General features: G+C 46.2%; 1 protein-coding gene across 7 annotated transcripts in view; it reads left to right on the plus strand.

Moving 5' to 3' along the window:
* CARS2 (cysteinyl-tRNA synthetase 2, mitochondrial) overlaps positions 1-20961 on the plus strand; it is a 34650-nt gene extending 13689 nt beyond the window's left edge. For 4 of the 7 annotated variants that reach the window (XM_084515223.1, XM_084515226.1, XM_084515227.1 and 1 more), the window contains 8 exons: positions 39-172; positions 4983-5050; positions 7899-7965; positions 11572-11710; positions 13764-13887; positions 15570-15668; positions 18035-18298; positions 20802-20961. In XM_084515223.1, the coding sequence (XP_084371349.1) occupies positions 39-172; positions 4983-5050; positions 7899-7965; positions 11572-11710; positions 13764-13887; positions 15570-15668; positions 18035-18298; positions 20802-20876 (970 nt within the window). In that variant the 3' untranslated portion in view covers positions 20877-20961. Of the gene's footprint in view, positions 1-38; positions 173-4982; positions 5051-7898; positions 7966-11571; positions 11711-13763; positions 13888-15555; positions 15669-18034; positions 18299-20716 lie in introns of all 7 variants that reach the window. The other 3 variants (XR_014691730.1, XM_084515225.1, XM_084515224.1) reach the window with 3 other exon arrangements.

The raw sequence follows: 20961 nt of genomic DNA on the forward strand, positions 1-20961 counted from the left end.
TAGCGTTCCCCTTGCTGACCAGGAAATTATTGTTACAGCGCAGTGTTTGGAAAGCAGCTGGACATCCATTCTGGGGGAATAGATCTCGCGTTTCCTCATCATGAAAATGAGATCGCGCAGTGCGAGGTGTATCATCAGTGCGAGCAGTGGGGGAATTATTTTCTGCATTCTGGTAAGTGAAATATCAATCACCTGAGAGGCCTGTACAAGTATAAGGTGTTTTTTTATTATTTTTTTTTAAGGTTTGACATTGTATGGCATGAAATGGGAAGGAAACCTTACAAACGGATGCTGTACTGCAGTGACCAAGTTCTGTCCTCACTAAAAGAAGAAACATAAATGAGTGAATCTTGAAACTGTAGAACGAGTGCCTTTATTAAGTGGTTACACTGAAATACTAAGTATCATCTGTACAGCGTTTATTCCTAATTAAAAATGTGGAAAGAAAAGTTCTTCCGGCAGAATCTCATCTCCTTTCACCTGATTCCTGCAAAATTTGAGGGCACTGGGTATGATAACAGTTTCTTTTCCAATTTTACTTTGGCTGTGACAGTCCTGCTGGAAGAGGGTGAAAAGAATTGATCTTTTCTATATGGCCTCCTAAAAATAGAAATTCCTGCTGTCTTTGAGATAGAACCCTCGGTATCTGGAGGCAGGTGAGGGAAGGTGACAGGTAGCTGATCATAGTGTTTTAGAAGCTTTGAAACTGGAATAAACCAGTCTAGCTCTCCATCATCTCTCAGCACCAGTTGCCTGTGAGCTTAAAAGACAGTTTTCAGTGGAGTGCTGAGTAAAATAGCCTGTAATTATGGATACAGGGAAAAGGCTCTTCTCTTACAAAGACTCCGTACTCCTGAAGGATAAGAATGGAGAGAAGGCTGAGATGCCTGAACCGATGAGCCAACAAAGCTCACAGTTGTGACTCTGTAGAGAAACATCCGAGCTGGGATGTTTTGAAATGTGGGAGAAACCTAACAAGCAGATGCTCTGCTGCAATGAACTGGAAGCTCTGATGCATGATTCACGCACCTGTAACTATTTAAATTCTTCTGAGAAGCTTGTGGGTTTTTGTTGTTTGTTTTGTTTTTTTTTAAATCCTCCGGTAGCAGTGTGATGAGTGATGAGTAAGAGGTGCAAGGTTAATGCCAAAGACTGAGTCAGACACTTTGGTCTAGTCTGCTCAGGCGTGACCAAAGAGGTTGCTGCAGGGTGAGCGACTTGGTCTTGGGGTAGCCCATCGATGCCACAGACCTCTGTGTCTCGTTCCCCTAGAAGTGACCTTGCTGCCTGTGCCTGACTAAATGATAGCAAAGTGTCTTTTATTCACTTGGTCTTCAGTATTATGATATTGCTGCTGTGTAGAGCTGCTGCCTTATACAGTAATGCTTCAGTGAAGATTGTGCTGTGCAATGCTCTGAACAACGCTGTTATGTGATGGGACTGGCAGCGTCCTTCTGGGAGAAACTGTGAAGTTTCTTCTTCCTATTGCAGTTGTAGTGGTTCTGGATGGTCTCCAAAGGACCAAAAGCAACAGACTGCAGATTGAACCTGCCTTTCTTCTTGCTGAACAACACTTTGTGTAAAATCTCTTGCTGCTTGTTTGAGCAAGAACTGTGGAGCTGTGGTACACCCTGGGAATTACTGAGGCCTTTATACATTTGTGCTGTTTGGGGTTAATACCGAATTCTAGTTTCAGTTCTCAATGTAGAGGCTGTTAGAAGTTACCAGATGCTGTCCAGAGGCTGGTGCATCCTCCAGGGTACGCTTCACTCCTGAAGTGTTGGGAAATTGTCTGTGCTTCCAATGAGATAGACAATACACTGGCTACTGCCAGCTGGAGCCCTCTGCCAAAAAAAAAAATACAGTTAATCTGAGTTCTCTAGCTTGGAGTCAAAACTATAGGGGAAATATCCTTTGAAACTAAGCAAATAAAGAGGATTCAAGATTTCTTTTCTCAAGAAAATGAAGAAGAAAAAAAAATAAAAGCTTGATTCCAAGGGCAGTTTGAGTGCTGAGCTTCTCCAGGAGCTGACAGATTACATTCATTAATTCAAAAAATGTTGCTGGAGGACGATAACGTGAATTATTTAGGGCAAATGAATCAGCTTCAGAAACAATTTATTCTGGTAACAGACTTCAGAATTTTAGCAGGCTCAGAATTGGAGAAGCAATCCCCATTAGAGGAAGAAAATCCCTGCACTGGGGATAAATCTTCTTATAAGGACTTTATTTTTAGACTACTTGTGCTCTGGGAAGAGCGCCAAGCCAAAGTTATGAAAATCCTTATATTCTGTGATTCTTTAATGAAACCATTCCAAGCGCTGAGGCTCTTGAAGAGGAGTATTACTTCAAATTCAGGTGTTACCTGTGCCTTATTAAGACAACATGGCCAAATTGCTCGAAATTGGGCTGCCTACAGTTAAGTCAGTCAATATTTAGGCAGCTTCACAAAAGCTAAATAAATAAATAAGTAATCATACCCAGGCTATTCATTTTCCACTGGCGAAAGTTTGTGTATGGGGGGTTTGTTTGAGTTGTTAGAGCTACAAGTGTCCAGTGTTTCTGGCAGTCTGCATGTTTTCATTCAGGGCCCTGAATTTAGCTACAAGGCAATGGGAATGGCCTCACCTGATAGCAGTCAGGACTAAACATCATGAAAATGAGGTTTTTATTGAATTGTAGGTTTTTGTTGTAGCTGGTCCTGGATTCATACAACTCTTGATTCTTTGCTATCCTTGAAAGGGTGCTGTGCAAATTTAGCTGTGCAGGTGGTGGAGGTAGGACTGGAGGTGGCTTTCTCCTGGAGAATCCCCACAGACTTGAACCACTGTCGAAGGAGCTAGGAGGTGAAACCAGACGCTTCTCATGCCCATTCAGCAGGCCCAAGAAGGTTGCTTTTCTCTTTGGGAGAGTTGCTGGGAATTTTGTCCCCTCGGAGAAGGGAGAGGGCTCCAGTCAGGGCGGCAGAGCAGCGCTGTGCAGAGTGATGCAAAATTCAAGCATCAGACTGGGCTGCTTCACAAGATGTGAAACCTCTTCCACCATCTGTGAAAACGGAGCCGTAATTGTGTGTAGTGCGTCCACCCTGAGGAGCACCCGGAGGCAGCAGGTATCTGAAGGAATGCAAGGTTGCTGGTGTGCTGTTAAAGAGTAAGGAAAGTTCATGCTTAAAAATCTGCATCTGAGTAGGGTTAAGTGCTGGGTTCTGCAGTTAACAGCATCTGAAAACTGTTAGTTGTGGGAGCTTGGTAACTTCCAGGATTGCTCTATTAATAAGAGAAGCCAATTAAAGCTTTTAACTGCATTTCTGAAATGGTGCTGAGTAGCATTTTATTGGCTCTGTGTTCAGCATCCCTCTGGCTCTGTAAATAATTGATGTCTTCTATCAGTGCTGGTGGTGTGGCTAGTGCAGACAAGGTCCAGGAGCATACAGCCTCATCTCCCGCATTGCTTTGACAGAATTTTATCCTGAAGCCAAGCTCTGCTTACTCTAAGTGTGATGGAGATCATTACTTCCTTTTTCTTGCATCACAGCCCTGCAAATGGAGGGTCTGTGCAGCTATTGAAAGCTGTATTAGTGCTTAGAGATTACATTTTAAAATTAATTCCAATTAGGCATCGCAGCTATAACTTTTCCCCTCTTTCTTTACACTGCATCCCAGCAGTGAGCAGACAAATGAATCCCTTTCTTCAGGCAGAACTTGGGCAATTTTGAGCATGATCTGGCTTTGAAGTTAGCCCTGCTAGGAGCAGGGTTCAGCTGAGCAGCCTGATGAGTTTCCTTACCAGCTAAATCCCCCTGTTATTTTCCTTCTACCTCACCAGCTCCCCAAGGCAGCAAGAAGGCAATGAGTCCTGGTGGAGGACCTGCAGGGACCCTGCACATGCCAAACCTGTGTGAAAAACCTGCACTGTGAGCAGCGTTAGCATGCAGCTCCTGGTGCCACGCAGACACACTCCTTGTGCCTGGAGTGCTCCAGGGCTGCCACACCACAGGGGCTGTGGTTAACAGGCACGTGTGCTGGGTGTGGCACAGCTGAGAGCTGTGCAGGGGGACTCAGCACGCAGGGAGAAGGTCTGGTTGGCCACCTTGGATGCTCCCCACTGCCTTCACTAGACCCACTTCAAGGAAACATGCTCCCGGATAGTGCCCATGACTTCATTTCCCAAGTACAGTACTCCTCACTAACTCTTCTCTGTGACTATAAGCTCCTGTCAGATTTTTTGGCATAAGTATCCAGAAGAAACACAGACGGCTTTTTCAGAAAGTTACTTCTGAGCAGCAAAATCTACCAGTTGCCTTTCAAAAGCTTTGACTTGCTTTATGGTATCTCTTAAAATCAAACTTCAGAAAACAGATCCTCAGATATGAGTGTCTTCCTTATCCCCTCTAATCCATTCTGGCAACCAAATCCTTCCAAGTTTTTGGTAGATTGAGTTTCAGAACAGGGGATGCACAGAAAACTTTACACTTGAGGTATTTTGGATTAACACGATACACTTTTGGATTAAAAAAAATAGTAGTGAGTAGTACATACAGAAAGTTGGGTTTCAAGAACATCGTATTGCAGGATAATTGGATGATCTTTACAAGTCTTAAAACATTTCTGGGAAGTCCAAGGTAACAGGTAAAGTACTTTTCTGTGAAGACTGAAAAGTGCTTGATTGTTTGTTTTTTATCAATTCATCATCAATTTGGTTAAGGAAGACTTTTTTTTTCCTTTTATTTTTCCCTCATGTCTCTGCTCCTAGGGTGGTTCTTGTTTGAGTAACATTTTCTTCTGTTTTAAAATTCACCCAGCCCATGTTGAGGGTGGCATGGCCAAGCTTTTGAACAATAATTTACATGTTGCATTGAGATGGTTGGCACATGTCCATCTCAGCGTATGCCTCCTGAGACTCCAGAGTTTTTTCCTCATTCGCTGCCCATTGAGAAGAATACTAACTTATCCCAATTCCTTTTTTTTTTTTTTTTTTTCTAGGGCATTTGCACGTTAAAGGAAGTCAAGAAAAAATGTCCAAGTCATTAAAAAACTACATAACAATTAAGGTAATCTATTTTTGTGAGCTGAAGAGATGTATGTATGTAACACGTAAGTATTAATCACAGCTTTCTTTTGAGAAAACACATGAGCGTTTGCTTATAGTGCAGTGGAAGAAGTGAGGCAGGGTGTTTTTCTAATGCAGATGTACCTGTTACTCTGTTGGGATGCAGGAAACCTGCTGTGACTCAGGGATTGTTCATAACTTGGGTCTCACTGAGTGGAGAGTGTTTGTAGGAGCAGCATTTGTGCCTAGTACCAGAAATCTGCGTTGCAATAATGCTGTACACTTATCTATCATGTATGAGTTTGGGATTTAGGCAAGGGTGGATATTTTTCCTTGTCCTGCTTTAGGTGAGAAGTGACATAGTCTCAGCATTTTCTTAGTAATTTATCAGGTATTCTGCAACTACACTATCATAATGGGCTCTTGTCTTCTCCTTTATTTTATTTCTTTTTTTTTTTTTTACTGTCACCTTTTTGATGATGTACAGAAACCTTTGTCTTTTCATACCTCCAAGCTGCACAAATACATCCTGTTTTACCGTGTCAGAGAGAAGGAGCCATTCACCAGAAGCAGTTCAGTGAGTCAGTCACTTGTGGATCCTCTCCTTTCCTCACCGAAGGCCCACAAAGGGGTTGAGCCAAAGTTTGTGGCACAGCGCAGGGCAGGGTTTGTGTCAGCATGTTGGTGATACGCTGTACTTAACACCATCTCAGCTCCAGCGATGGCTGACACCTATTGTTCGAAGCGGGTAATTTTCCTCCTTTAGACAAAGCTTGAGAGGCTGTTTCAGCACACACGTTCCCCTCTGCCCTCTCGGAAGACTAATTACAGTCCTTTTAAAGGGAGTTCTGCTTTATTCTGAATTCTCCCATCTCGTCTCGTGTGTGTACAGCTAAGCCTCTCCTCCCCTAGGAAAATTATCCATCCCTCACCATTTTCACAGCACTTTCCTGAGTCCAAGCAGATGCAGAGTGGAGGAGTGGCTGTGAATGCAATGCACACAACGAAAAAAAATGTATAGAAATGCTCCCCTGCATCTATGCAGTGGCACTTCTTTGTATGGAGCAAAGTGTTGTGCAGGAGGCATGCAGAAATTTCTTTGTAGCCAGCAGCGATGTGCTCAGCAACAAAACATTCAGGGCCTTCTCCCTTTCCTTGTGGGTTTCTTCTTTTAATTTCTGCGATTAGACATGGTGAGCAAGTATTAATCCTCTCCGGCAAGTAACTTTCAGTCCAGTGAGCCAGATTTCTTCCCATACAGTCTTTCTGCAGCCTGGGCGCTAAGCCCTGTATGGAGCTCCGTGCCTGTGCTCTGAAAAATTCACGGCCTCGGATGGTGCCGGCGGCTTTTCCTTTGTCTTGGGTGGCAGAGGAGCGCGGAGCGCATTCCTGGCAGCCACTGAGGCATGGCTCTCCTTTCCTGCAGCCGTGCTGGATGCTCTCAGTCCAGCTGCGCTATTTTTCTTCCCCCTTGTTCGTGTGTTTTTTTTTCTTTTCTTTTTTTTTTTTTTTTATATAAAGGCTATTAATTCTGACCTCCAAAATCAAGTGCGTGGCGATAATGCACGGCCAAGCAACCCGCTTGGAAAGATTTACGAGTACTTTCTTCCTCCGTGCTCTGTTTTTAATGAAACGCAGAACTGATTTCTGCAATTTGGATGACCCCTTCCCAAATTCAAAGTTTTCCTCAGTGGAATTTATTTCCTTACTTTACTGACTTTGTTTTCCTTCTGTGTATTCGCATAAAGCTTCTGGGAACACTGAGTACATAAAGTTATGGGTTAAGTTTATTTCCCCCCCCCAAAAAAAAAAAAGAAAAAAGACCACTTAGTTTCACAATCTGTTTCTTGATTTAGCTTGCACTGATTGCCTCAATTATTTCTACTTTCACTTGAGAGACTGCACATTGCTGACATTTTGCTACCTTCAGTGTTCAGGCTGGTTTAGTCTGGCAGCAGAAGCTAAATTCCGAAATGTGCATCTTTAAGCAGATGACACTTCCCGTGTTTTCTTCTTGTACTGACTTCACCTTACGATTTTCTATTTCAGTGGTACTTCAGTGTTACAAACTTACTAGCACCAATTTGCAAATTGGGGGTAAAAAAAAAAAAAAAGAGGCAGGTATGCGATGTTCAGTTAATCTGCCACCTTGTTCAACCGGCTTGCTGAGAGCAGAGCTGTCAAGGGATTGAATGTTTTATCCGCGTCCCTTCCAAGCACTGAAATAGTTCTTTGTCGGGATAGTAAATTATTTTTAAAGCTAGATAAGTAGCAGGGTGAAATTAATGAGGCTTCACAACTAGCGTAGATAAATTGCAGTGATATATATATATATATTTTTTTTTAAAAAAAGCTTTTTGTTCGCTCCCCTGTTTTCTTTCATAAGCTACTCCTCCAGAAAAGGTCCGCTCATTTTCTTCTTCAGGAAGTTTTTCTTTGTCAGGAACTTTGCAAAAACTTAGGAGTTGTCCTTTCCTGTAGGTTTGTATCCACCTCTTAGTCTAGTAATTTTAGTTTGTTTTTGTGCACAGGTCTTTATTCAATGCATAAACATTTGATCATCCTAACAAAGTATTTTTCAGTGTTTTATATTTGTGATGGACATTACATGTATACTTATATATTCTATGTATATATCATATTGTATGTCGATGGAATTCGATTTTATTTAGTTCAGACTCTGAACAAGTTTTCTCATTTAAAGTTTTAAACCTAATTTAAAGGACAGAGTTTCTTTGTAATGCCAATTTGCCTGAAATATGCTGTAAAACCAGCGTAAGAGAATTAACAACAGATTAAGAAATGATCTGACGCGATACTAAAGCTGTCTTTTTCTGGGTGGAGTTTAGGATTTTCTGGAGAAGTCTTCATCGGATCAATTCCGGATGTTTTGTCTGCGCAGCAGGTACAGCTCAGGTAAGGAAAAGCTACGCCTGGCTTTTCACACACAGCTCCCCAAGCGGAGACCTGGTGGTGTAGAGGAGGGGGCTCCTCCTGCCGTGCCCCGCAGCTCCCACCCTAAGCGGGCAGGTTTGCTGTGCTCTGTGGGGTTGCTCTTAGGCTGACATTTAGGAAGGCATCTTTACCAAGAGCAGCACTTAACTGTTTGTCTAAATACCTTCCTGAAACTGAGGTTAATTACAACTCGGAATTAATTACGCTTTCAATTAATGAATTACCTGCACCTCTGATTTGCATCTGTTGCAGCCAGTTACATTTCAGTCACAACCAACTGCTTTTAGAGACATATGTAGGTAGAGCTTTACCTTCCGTTCCTCTATGGTACGGCAAGGGTTTACTAATAATTTTTTATTTTTATTTTATTTTTGTCCCGTGGAGTTGCTCGGCATTCAGGGCGGTGCAGCTCACTTGGGTGAACACTTGATGAGCTGATGATCGTGGCAAGCTGGCAGGAGCTGCTGGCAGGGAAAGCTGTGGGGGAATTTTGCTGGCTTCCCTCTCTCTCCACCAGAGTGTTGCCATCAGGCAGGCGCTGCTTTTAACCAGAGGAGGTTTTTGTGTGGATAGCACCAGGTTTTTTTTAAACCAGTTCATTGATATCTGCCAAAAGTGGATGGTAGCACCATGGCTGCTGGCGGATAATGTGATTTGTCAGCTCTCCTAGTACTGCGCTGAGATGCTGGAGCACGCTGAAACGCCTGCTGTGTTATTAATCCAGCCTCGAGATGCCTCAAATAAAGCACACCTAGCAGTAGGACTGGGAGAACTGACGTGGTGAAGGCTCTGTGGCTTTGCTAATGCCTAACACGCTGTGCATCCCCACAGACAGGCAGTTACTGGGCTGGGAGATCTTTCTGCTCATTAATACCTCTGGCTACTTGCAGGAGCTACCTGCCTGGCAGAGCCTTGCTTTTCCTAAGGCAGCCAAAGGCACCGGGAAGGCTGCGTGTTCCTGAAATACTTGGAAGTTTGGAATAGTAGGAGAGTGAGTGGTGGGAGTCTGGAGTGAATAAAACAAAGGATGAAGAAAAAAGGCTGGCACCCGCAGCATTGTCACACACGTGTTTGTTCTAGAAACAAAAGCTGAGAGGCTGGGTTGCTTTAGTTGCCTCAGGGGTGAGGGATGGCACGGGCAGCCCTGCAGCTGAGGATGCCTGCACACCTCTCTGCACTGCTCCTGAGCTCCTGGCTGCCTTTGAACCAACCTGAGAAGTAAGGCAAAGAATCGCCACGTCCTTCTCAGATAAATATCTTCCTACGATAAAAAAAACAGGCTGCCTGTGCAAATCTAGGTGGCTTTGCTGAAAGGAAGCGGTGGTGTTGTGTCAATATAATGCCAGTAAGCCGCTGTGCAGACAGATATGGGTTGCTGGAAGGTGTGCAGCACTGCCACATGATGAGGCAGGCCCCTTGTCAGACAAACGGGCAGAGCCAGGCACTTACTGTGCAGTGAGTCAGAGCGTGCCCGTGCCGTCAGCTCAGTTCAAAGATGACCGCTGCATTTCTCCTTGCTGCCTGCTTCCACAGTATTTTTATTAGAGGTGAGATCCCGAGCACCTTCTGTTCCTAAAACTCTTCCTGCAGCCTGAGCCTGTTGGTGGTGATTCCTGCCATCCCAGCCTTGGAAGGAGAACACGTTACCCTGCTGGAATATCAGCTTGGAGAGATGGGCAGCGTTCATTGAGCCCATAAAAGGCCTTCAGGAGCGCTCAGATGAGGCTGGTGTCTTCCTCTGGAAGCATGGAGGTGCTGTCCGCTAGGATAAAGCTCCTCTGTGAAGAAGGGGCTGCGTTGCCTGGGGCTGGGGGCAGGTCACCACGGGCTGCAGCCATCGGTGCTACTTAGCAGTAGGAGCACACAACAGCCCAGGAGACACAACCAGTGAAACAGCTTTGGAAATAAAGCCTGAGAAATGAGGCCTGACAGATGCTAGTCGTCTCCCTCTGTGCTTGGGTGCTGCAGCAGTGACAGCCTGCAGTTTGCTCCTCTGCTTAAAGAAGCCAGGTAGCAAATGCTGGGTGGCATTGCCACGTGTGGCTTTCTGCCTCCAGCTTAGCCCTGCGTGTCTGCTGCTGTGCACGCCAAGTGCTGAGCGGGGTGTTAGGGGAAAATAAGACGTGCAACAGAAGAGCAGCGTGGTCTGCCGCTGCCACTGCCGATGCTGTAATCGCTGATTTGTGGCCTCTCTGCTCTCCTTACTGAGTTTTTTGTTCTGAGGATATCGAGCATATGGTCAGTACTTCGCGATTTCCCTGGATATTTCAGAGATGGTCCTTTGGTGCTGTAGTTTGTGTAGATCTGGTGCTCGTCTTGTGCCTTTTTGTGACCTGTGTTAGGTTTACCCCAAAAACCCTCTGCTTGCCTCTGGAACAGACTCAGAGATACTCTGTACTTGAAGGAACTGAAACATTTTCCTCGTTCAGGTCTCCAAAAGTTGGTGCTAGCAGCAAACACTCTGTTATTCGTCATTTAGCAGCGATGGTTTCCATGGCAGGGAGGGAAGGGGTAGATGGAAAGCTGCTCGAGCAGCCTGTGTGCCCCGTGGTGCGTTTGCAGCACGGGGCGGGTTAGAAGAATGCCCTGAATCAGTGGAGAAGAATGGCTTTAATCAAAGCTTCATCAGAATAAACTTTCATCAAGTATTCCTCTCGGAGCCCCTGTAACCAGCGTAATCAGCTGGGTAATCTTAGTGGATATAAACGATCTCCTTCGATATCTCACAGTTTCCTAAAAGTCACTACATCGGTCTTTTTAAAAGCTTAGTACAGCTTAATTCTAAAACCAATGTTAACGAGCCAGGAATGCAGATTTTTAATTACACACAAGTGGAAAACCTGACAAATACAGTCCAGACTAACGCCTCAGTTACACGGGGACAAATCCTGCAGAAAGTGTGTTTGGACAGCTCGGCTTCTTTGGGATTTGTGCTAATGGCACCGAGATCAGGGCTCGCATCTGGCTTCTGCCCTCGGTGAAGTTACCTGGTGCAGACCTAGACTGCAACATGCTGGGTGCCTCTAGGCGTTTAGGTGCTGGTGACACAGTCCCTTAGAGGTAAGTGCCTGTATTCCTCAGTCAGTGGTGAGGGTTAGGGGTCTTCCGAGGTCTCCAAAGGCTGACTGTGTCTACCTAAATTAAAACTGGAATGAAATTCAGGGGGAGATCAAAGGTGGGTTCTCCCAGCTTTAATCTGGAGGGACAATTAGAAGTACATCCCATCCAAGTGTGTGAGATTAATAACCAGGCAGAAAGATTCAATACTGAAAAAAATACTTTAATTCAAGCAGGTGTTGCCTCAGAGAGCTTCTAATCTTCACACCAGTCTGAAGCCTTTCCAGTAGGTTCCTTGTTGTCACATATAATGATTGTCTCTTATGTTGATCTAATTCACCTAGTGCACTTGAAAAGCAGAGTTGCTAATTAAATGTTCAATTAAGAAAAGTTTGCTCTGACAAGTGACTACAAACTTGTGTTCCTGGAACTACCGTGGCTCAGGGTATCGTGCCCATGTGTGACAGCAATGTCCTCCATAGCACAGTGCTTGTTTTTTTTTCTTCTTAGCAGTAGAATTCAGTGACGAGACCATGAATGATGCAAAGCACCTTCTCCAGGCAATCTCCTCGTTTATTAGAGATGCAAATGCTTATATAAAAGGACAGCTGGTATGTGACCCTGTTAGAGAAGACATACTGTGGGAAAGGTAAGTGTGCTTCCTCTAGATGGAGATTGTCATTATGTGAGCAGTAATTTGCAAATTGCTGGCAGGCTCCAAGGGCTGAACTTCGCAACATACTGAGTTCTGTTGAAGAAGAGCTGGGAAGCAGCCTTCCCTGCTACCCTCACCGAGGGTAGGGTGGATTTATTTTTAATTTTGTAGCCAACTGTTTTTCCTCACAGTCTGCTATACTTAATGCATTGTATTTGTACAATCACGTTGTTTATCTGGTGTGCCTGACCTAATAAAAGCACATTTGCACCTCCTGACTGATGTAGAAGGAAAAGCTCTGTCTGAAGTTGCAAAGCTACCCAGGACATAAGAAGAACTGTGTGTTAGTGACTGAAGGAGAAAGAAGACAACTGGAAAGTGACAAGCCTTGGGTACAGGAGCTTGCAGTGAAACTGGCAGACAGGCTGGTGTGAAGGAGGGAAGGGCTACTCAAACTGGTCAGGAGAGATTTCATAGGGAAAGAAGACGTTCTGTTTGCTGGGACCCTGGCAGTGATGAGGAGAATCTCTTTTGGAGTCCCTTACAAAAACTGGGTCATCTTACAGGATCACAGAGTGATTTGGGCTCAAAGGGATCCTTAGGGATCACCTAATTCCAGCCCCTTGCCATGGGCATGGACGCCTTCCACTAGAGCAGCTTGCTCAAATGCGGAGATGTGGATGGTGTTGGGAGTAAACCTGAGGAGCCTGGTGCTCTGGATTTAGGGTGGGAGAGGCAGTGAAGCACCACACGTACAGGCAGCTCTGAGGCATGCGATCAGAGGGGAAGATGGAGTGAGAGACAAGTTTCTTGGTGGTGCGTGCACAGTCATATTGAAGAGCTCGTGGCTGTACCGACTGCGTCTCACTGTGTCTCATAGGGAGCACTGGAGCATGTCACAAGGAGAGGGGGTGAATTAGCTACTCGTGATATTGGGCAGCTGAAGCTGTCCTTCAGCTGGAGGCTCCAGGGGACTTGCTGGTGAGGGATAAGGCTTAGAGGTGTGAGGCATGTAAGGAAGCCAAAATAGAGTGTCAGTGGAGGACGTATGAGAAGGCAAAACTTGGGTATCTCTAAAGTGCTTATTTTGGGAAAGTGATAGATATTGCATGGAGAAGGGGAAACTCACAGGGAATAGCTTCAGGTGAATGGATTTAGGGTAGCAGCCATTTGATCCCTGAGAGAGGCAGGTATTCCAGGAGAAACCACTCAGAAACAGGCAAAATGGGGTTGAGGCCATCCCCAGAGGTACTACGGTAGCTTGAGGCTCCCCGGGTAACTCTGCTCCTCCGGCTTTACTGTGGAGCAGCATCCCCGTGTCAGTGGCAATAACTATTCAGTTCATCTAGCTTTGTACAAGAGAAAGTCCCCAGCAATTGTTGGCAGCTTGCTGTTTGTTCCCCCTGCTCAGCTCACCCTGCCCTGCCAAGCGGCCCTGCCTGACGAGTGCAGGCCGCCCACAGGCTGTGTGAGGCGGGCTTGGCTTTTCCACCAGACCCTATATCTCACCCTATAGATAGACCTTTATCTCACCCTATAGAGCTGGAATTTGGCTACCCTAGGAAACAGGGAAGCAGAGCCTGCCTCGGAGCTGGATCCTGCCCACAGGACTCCCTCCTGACCCGGCCCAGCTCTCCCGCTAAGCGCTGGAGCAACGCGCGTGGCGTGGCTTTGGGAGAGAAGCGTGCCCTCAGCATGAAGAACGGGCTGCCAGAATAAAAGGACGTAGCAAAACTGCTAATGTGCTTCATATCAAGGCAGCTTTCCATCTGTTTTTAAACGATGAAGGCGAGCATCGCTCCGCGGCTGGTTGCTGTGATTAATGATGTGTTTATTGAACGGATCTAGCGCTTTGGGGTCTGACAGGCGTCAAGTTTTTTCCCGAAAAATGTGTTCCCTCCTGATCGGCGCGGCATCTCCCCTCCCGGAGCAGCTCAGGAGGAAACGGGTGTCCTTCCCGTGACTCCTCCCGGCTAGCTGACGGCTTCAGCCTACTGCTGGCATCTTGTTTGTCTTATCTTAAACGTTACCTTTTTTCTTCTTGAAGGCTAGCCAGCACAAAAGTAAACGTGAAGGCTGCACTTGCAGATGACTTTGACACCTCCAGGGCTGTTGCAGCAATTATGGACCTCGTTCACCATGGCAACAGACAGCTTAAGGCTGTTACTAAGGTAACCCATTAGGATACAGAGATCAGAAAATGACAGCTGTCCACTGTCCTACTGTTTAATGCAGACAGATTAGTTTATTGTTCACACGAGAAACCAGCAGAAACAAAGCTCCATAAATTGTTGACCTTAATGGTCCCCATTTGTCCTGGCTGTAGCGCAGGAATTATATACGACTATTGTATTATGCCTCGCTGTGTCCAAAGTATCTCTCTTTGCTGCTGCCCGATATTATTTATACCTCGGCTTTTCGAAAGGCCCGAAGCCTCTGTGACATGCAGCTAATTTTTAATGCTGGTTTTACGGCCTCATCTTGCTTCTTTGCTTCGTATCCATGCCTTGAAGTTGGCCTTAGTAAGGAAAGGGGTGGTGGTCACTTCTGGGCGGTCTGAAGACTTGTTCTCTTTTACCCACAGCTCCCTTTCTCGCTCGAGGCAAACAGCTCAGCCTTGCTGCTGTGCTCCTTAATTGCTGTTTTCACGACGGCCACCTTGTTGGGCTGTGAAGGAGATGTCGAGCATATAGCAACAACCAATTTTAAGAGAGAATTTGCTCATTGCTTTAAACATCCTGCCTCCTCCTGGTCTTGTTTTGGTGCCGATTTTAAACTCCCTCTTCAGCCCCATCTGCCCCTTCTCGTTACAAAATCACTCGCCAAACAGATCCCTGGCTTAAGCCAGTTTGCAGTAGGGATCTGCAGTAGCATTACTGCTCCGTAAATACACGTATTGCTGGTCGCTGCTCGTTTTCTCTGAATTCGTTTTGTCAGCTGGGTCAGCTGGGTCTTGGTGTCTTGACGCTCCTCTGGGTGCAGTGCAGCTTTTTGTTTTACCTCCTAGTCAACATGTGGGTGCTTTTTCTCCTTAAGAACTGAGTGAATTCGCATCAAAAAGAGGAATGAGTTATGTTTATCTTCTCAAAATTTTTATCTCAGTTGGCACGTGCCTGTTTCTTTCCTCAACAGCTCACTTCAGCTCCTTCCAGTTTGGAAGTTGTAGGTTATGGCTTATCTCAGACCCTGGTGGAGATACCAGATAAAATCCAGCACCAGCTGCTAATTTGGTTGTGTATATCATTATTCTTTTTTAGGCAAGTGTTAGTCCCTTAAATCTCTTTTCAGTCTGTCACTTAATCTTGAATTTATTTTTTTAGTGCAATAAATGTAGAGGAGAGAAAGAAATACCCATGTCCTTAAACACTAGTCCATCACTGCTGCTGCTCTTAGGGCACGACAAAACACCATAAGCAATCTCAAAGCAGACTTCATGTTGTTTAAATCAATAAGACACAAAAAAGGGTGGTTTGTTTTTTTTTTGACCTTTATTTTAAGGATGCCCTTGAAGCTGCGATTTTGTTCTTCTGTTTGGTTTCCGTGCGCAGCAGTGCTATTTTTAGGTCCAATTTACGTGCAACGCGCTGTGCTTGCATGCATCTCCCCTCCTCGCCTGGTAATAAGCTCGTCCCCTCCCCCATTTACTTGCATCTTTTCACCCTCACGGCACAAAGGGGATTGCTGGAGGTGCTTTTATAGCCACGTAAAAGTTCCCGTTTGGGGCAGGTTTTACTGGCAGAGGTGGAGCTATCGAATTAGCGGTAGCTCTCCCTCGCGGCCGCGGCTGTGGAGAGATGCCGAGCTCTGTGATGTGTATTGACTGGACAATCTCTTTTGAGTGTTTTTTAAACAGGATGGCGGCTCTCCCAGAAGCTCTGTTGTGTATGGAAGCATTATTTCCTACGTAGAAGGCGTTTTTAAGGCCCTTGGGATGTCCCTTGAAGAACGACAGGTATGAAACACCTCTTCTGTGCACACCGGTACATGGTAATGGTGCTAGTGTTGGGTGCTGTGCAACGCTTCCTGAAAGCATGAAGTGTAACAGAGCTATCTATGGCTTCAGTAAACCCTCCTGCATTGCTTGTGGTTTCTGCTGAGATGTTTTAAGAGAGCGTCTGAGCAGGCAGAAAAGGGTAAAGCACAACGGGGGCTTTTCTCCTTCCCCTGGGTATTCCTGCTTGACTTCTGCAGCGATCGCATTGTAGGAACGAAAGTTGGAGGAACAAAACGAGAAAAAGTTAGTGCTGGAGGCCTTTATGTTGGTACTGTTCTCTGTCTGTCTTTTCCCTGGCTCTTCCTTGTTTTCTGATGGCATCCAGGCTGACTTTGGTAGCCATACAAATACTTCTCTGCCCAGCAGGAGCCAGGGCTCGGCTCCTCTGCAGAAAGCCAAGGTGAGGAGGAAGGGGCTGCTCTGCCCTCAGGAGGGGCCTTCACTGGAAATACCTTACCTATCTGCCAGTGCTTGAAAAAGGGCAGGAACAGGGAGGGAAAAAAGAGAGGAAAAGCCCAATGCAAAGTGCTGCAGAGAGAAGAGGACAATGAACAGGCAGGTGATATCCTGGTATATGGATGGGGAGCAGTTTGAAGGTTTGGAGATGAGCGAGCTCTTCTGTGCTCACCTCCTGCAGCTCCGTGAGGAGTGTGGGGCTGAAGAGCTAAAAGGAGTGTGGGCTGAAAGTTAAAAACTTTCTTCAGAGAAACCATTCTACAGAAATTTCTTTTGAGGGAGGGGAAGAAGAGAATAGGGAAATACAAATAACCTTGTTCATCCAGTACAGCAATCAGTGCATTCAGTTACTTTGCTTCTTTGCGGATTTTCCCAGAAAATTTCTCCTGAAACAGCTGCTGGATGCAGTTCAGCTGTTTGCTGCTCCTCATAACGCACGCGTTTGCCATGTTTAGCATCCCACTAAATACTCAACACTTACATTTGTGTGTCTGTCTGAATGTTGAAGCCATTCCTCCTTATTCTGAGCTGTCTGTATGCAAGTGAATATTTATTTGTAGTGCAATAAGTGCCTTAATGCTTTTCTTTTTTTGTGTGCTGCTACTTTCTTTGGGGTATTGGGGTCAGCAGCAGATGCTGGTGAGAGGTAGGCAGGAAGGAAGGAACAGCACTGCAGCTCCTTCCCTGACTCTCTGCTTTTTCCTTTTGCCCTCAAATAACCGAATCAATGAAAATCTTGATTTCTTACTCAAGACACCACAAAGGTCTGGGGGCTATGAGAGTAGATAAAGACATCCCTCGCCAGGTTGAAGTCCTGTAAACGTTTTTCTCTTGGCCTTACCGGCTACTGCTGGGGGCTTCTAGCTGGCGAGTGGAAACCATCGTGCCTCTTTAGAGCTGGGGGGCACAGGTAAGGCCTTTAGCTCGCCTACAGGTGCTGTTGTCCAGGTGTGACAGCTGATCTGTGGGAGAGGCAAGGACACGTTTCTGCATAAATTTGATATAAGCCCTTTGGATTGGATGGTACTACGGAAGAAGAAAATGGAGATCAGGAGACTTTATGCAGTGTTTTGCTTAGGAGGTGAACTGATCCCATTTCTCAGGCTGTCCCTCCTTTTGGAGGATCTTGCCTTTGTGTCATGAAATAAGTGCCTTGTTTCAACTTTGCTGGTGTCTGTAGAGGCCTGCTCTTATCCCCTCTCATCATTTGTCTTTTCTCTCCCTTCTGCATTTGAGCATTTACTCTGCTCTTTTCCTGTCCCAGGTTACAAGGGGACATTCCTGGCGTTTAGATTTATTTCCTCCTTCATTCTCCTAAGCCACTTCTTCAGCATGTTTACATCTTTTGAAAGTTTGGGGAATTTGCTGCCTCTTACAATCCTGGAGAGCACCGAGCATCTCAAGCTCTGGCCCCTAAATAGCTTCCTCCTCGCCTCCTCCTCCTCCTCTTTAGTTTGCTTCAGCCAGTGACCTCTGAAAAGGCTTCCTTTCACCCCCCCCCGCTGTTCTGTGACTAAATGCAGTCGGTCCCCTCTGCCTTTAATTACTCAGCCCCTCTTCTGCTCCCAGTGCCCCTGGCAGCTGCCTCACCCCGCGGTGCTGCTGTGCTCTGCATTTTGCTGCAGCGTCTGCTCCCCCTCCCGTGGACACTGTCCTGTGTAGGAACACCCCGAGCTACTCCAAAGCACGACTGGGCCCTAACTCCTGCCCAGCACGAGCAGGGGGTGGGATGTGTTAATCACACCGCTGCAGTGGAAGGTGCACGGCTGTGCGAGGTGACGAGGAAGGCCTCCGTGCACGCAGCTGAATTGTGATGGATTTTGGAAATCGTTCTCAGATGTTTTTAAAACCCTGCGTTTGATTTACAGGTTGCTGCGGGAGGAGGAAACGCGGCTCTGCTCTCCAACGTGATGGACGAGCTCGTGGGCTTCCGCACAAAGGTCCGTAATTACGCGCTTGCTGTGCCAGAAGCAGCGGACACCATGCAAACAGAAGAAGGTGCCGTGGGATCAAAAGGACCAAACCAAGAGCAGAAGGAGAAGAGACAGAAGTTAATGCAGGAGAGAAAATCTCTCCTGGAGGCTTGTGACGGCCTGCGCGGGAACCTTGCTGCCTTTGGAATCCACATCAAGGTAGACGACAGCTACTTGCCTTGTGAGGCTGCTAGGGTCTCTAAGGCAGCGTTATTTCTGCCCTTCCTGCCCCCTCAGCAACTTTCCTCGTTACACCCTGCATCCCATACAGCTGCAGTGGCAGGAGGCAGGAGCTGAGCTGAAGCTGAGCTCTTCCTGATGGTACTGCTGGCCTTCTCTTCTGCTCCCCTCAGCCTCGTGTCTCCGTGCACGCTGTAGCTACTGCAGTTACTAAGGAAGTATTATTTTGCCACTGATAATCCCCTCATGCTCAGAAATCCCTAAATTGTCCGAGTTTAACACACAAGAAAGGCTAGGAGTAACGTGTGCTATTTTAAGAAGGCTGCAGAGGAACTGGAAAATAAACTGAGATGACTTAGGAAAATAATACCTTCCTCTACCTCCTCACATTTCCCCACCAAAAAGATAAGTCCGTGCAAGAAAGCCTCTTCTGTCTTTGGCAGGTGCAATCCTAAATGTCCCTGAGCCACAAGTGCTTTGCCTGGTTCCTGTCGCACTCCTTTTTCCATAGTGCTTTCTGCTCTCAGCCCGTTCCTAACGCCACTGTTCCTCTTTTTCGTTCCCCCGACTGTGTCTCCCGCTGAAGAGAAATCCCCTTGTTGGCTCACTGCTTCCTCCCCATCTCAAGATGCTGCGTGACTTCCTCCGTGTGCGCTGCTTCTTCCACTTCTCCTGCTCCACTGCCCTTTTCATCTCAGCTCCATGGCATTAGTTTGATCTTGTTCCTCAGGTGCAGGATCACGCTCCACTTTCTGCTCAGCATCCTTCTCCCTCCCTGCAGTTCGCGCTGTTCCTCGCTTGTGTTTTGAGCCTCGCGCAGCCTCCTTGCATCGTTTTACCCACGGGAGGCCGTGAAGCACGATTACATTAGGGGATAGCAGCACACATCCCCTATAATTGCCGAGCGTGAGAGCTGTCACTTGTCGATGCACTGAATAAAATCAAGCGCGAGCTGTGGGCAGCGCTCGGGATTTCATGTGGAAGGGATACAAGTGGGGTTGGGGGCCGGAGCCCAGCGGTGGCGAGCTGCAGCTGTGAAAGCAAAGGGAGCCCGTGGGAAGCTGGAGCATCGGCTTCCTTGTTTGTACGTCGCTAAATCCTCAGCCTCGCTGCTCTGTCAGGAAGGCAAATCCAAGCCTTGGAGAGGAGCGGCCCCGTTTGATCCATCTGGCCAAACAGCTGTGCCCCCCCCCCCCCCCAGCCCCTTTGAAGATTTGTTTTGTTTTGTTCTTAAAGGGATTTACGGATATTTAATAACCTCCTAGAAATTGGCCTTAGCCGGGATCCAGCCCAATTTATTTTAGTTTTTATATGAGTCTCCCCGGTCCCGGGCCATGTTGCTTATTCCCTGCTGCGATCACTGTGGCCGTGCCCCTTTGGAGGAACTCCCCAGGTGCAGGCTGGCTCTTGGTGGTGTTTTGACCCCTGATTCTTCCTGCGTCCTGCAGGAGGGAGCCAGCTCCCTGTTTCGGTACTGACGGCTCCCACCTGGAGGTTAAATGTGGCAGCACCCAGCTTGCAGCCTTTTACCTCCTCTGGCCGGCTCACAACTCGAGCAGAACACCAGAGTTGCGTTGCTGTAGCGTGCTCGTATGAGATACAACAATGTGCTTATTTTAGAAAGGGAAATATTTTACATAATTCCTGTTTATTACCACTGGAGCAGTTCTACTGCCAGCCTCACCTGGCCTTTCATGGCATGGCCTCATGGCTCTTTGTTCCCAGAACTTTGTCACAGTAAGTGTGCACTAAATGCAAGATATATCATATAATGAAGTGAAATGACACAGTTATTTAAGCATCACAGTTTTCACTTCAATACAAAGAAAATCCTACATTGTATTCCAGCCTTTCTTATGTTAGCTCCTTTAACATTTTAGCTTGTTGAACATTTAATATTCAGATAAACTTTTGTCATTTTCAACAGCTCTGGTCAAGTGACTACATCAAAACTGAAATTATCGGTTTGGTTATGATACTCTTTCAAAAATATAACATTGCACTACAGATTCTTACAGCAACAGGCTTCTATCCTAAAAATTCACAGAGAGGAATGTGTTAGGCAATATTTTCTTGTGTACTGACCACAGAAGAGATGTTTTCCATGTAGGCCAGCCACTTAAACATGAGAATATGATTATGAGTGCCTAACACTGAAAAATATATCTTGTTTTCTTGTAGTGATTTTTTAAATTATTTTTCTCTTAACTGTGAAGAATTGTCTGGGCTTGTTTTACAACTACTGAGCATTGGTAGTGAGGGCATTCCTGTGAGATGGTATCACCACCTCTTTTCCTAACTTGATTAATAGCTTTGCTGCGTGACGTTTGTGTTGGAGTAGACAGAAAAAAAAAATAATATCTGCACACTCATTGAGCTCCATCTGGTACATTACAGGGCGCGCTGAACGGGCTGCAGCCAGCTCCAGTGATCCCTGTGTGATGCAGGCTGATGAGAGTAACACGTTTCCTTGTTCCTGCAGGACAGAAGTGCTGTTTCGACCTGGGAAATTGTGGAAGGCGGACGAGTGGAGCAGCAGACTGAGAAAAAAAGCTGAACCATCATTACAGGACTTGGTTTTGGTTGCAGCTGCTCAGTGTTGTAAATACCTGTAGTATCCAAATAAAATCTTTGGAACAAAA

Source organism: Aythya ferina (assembly GCF_964211825.1).
Source record: "Aythya ferina genome assembly, chromosome: 1".
NCBI lineage: Eukaryota > Metazoa > Chordata > Aves > Anseriformes > Anatidae > Aythya > Aythya ferina.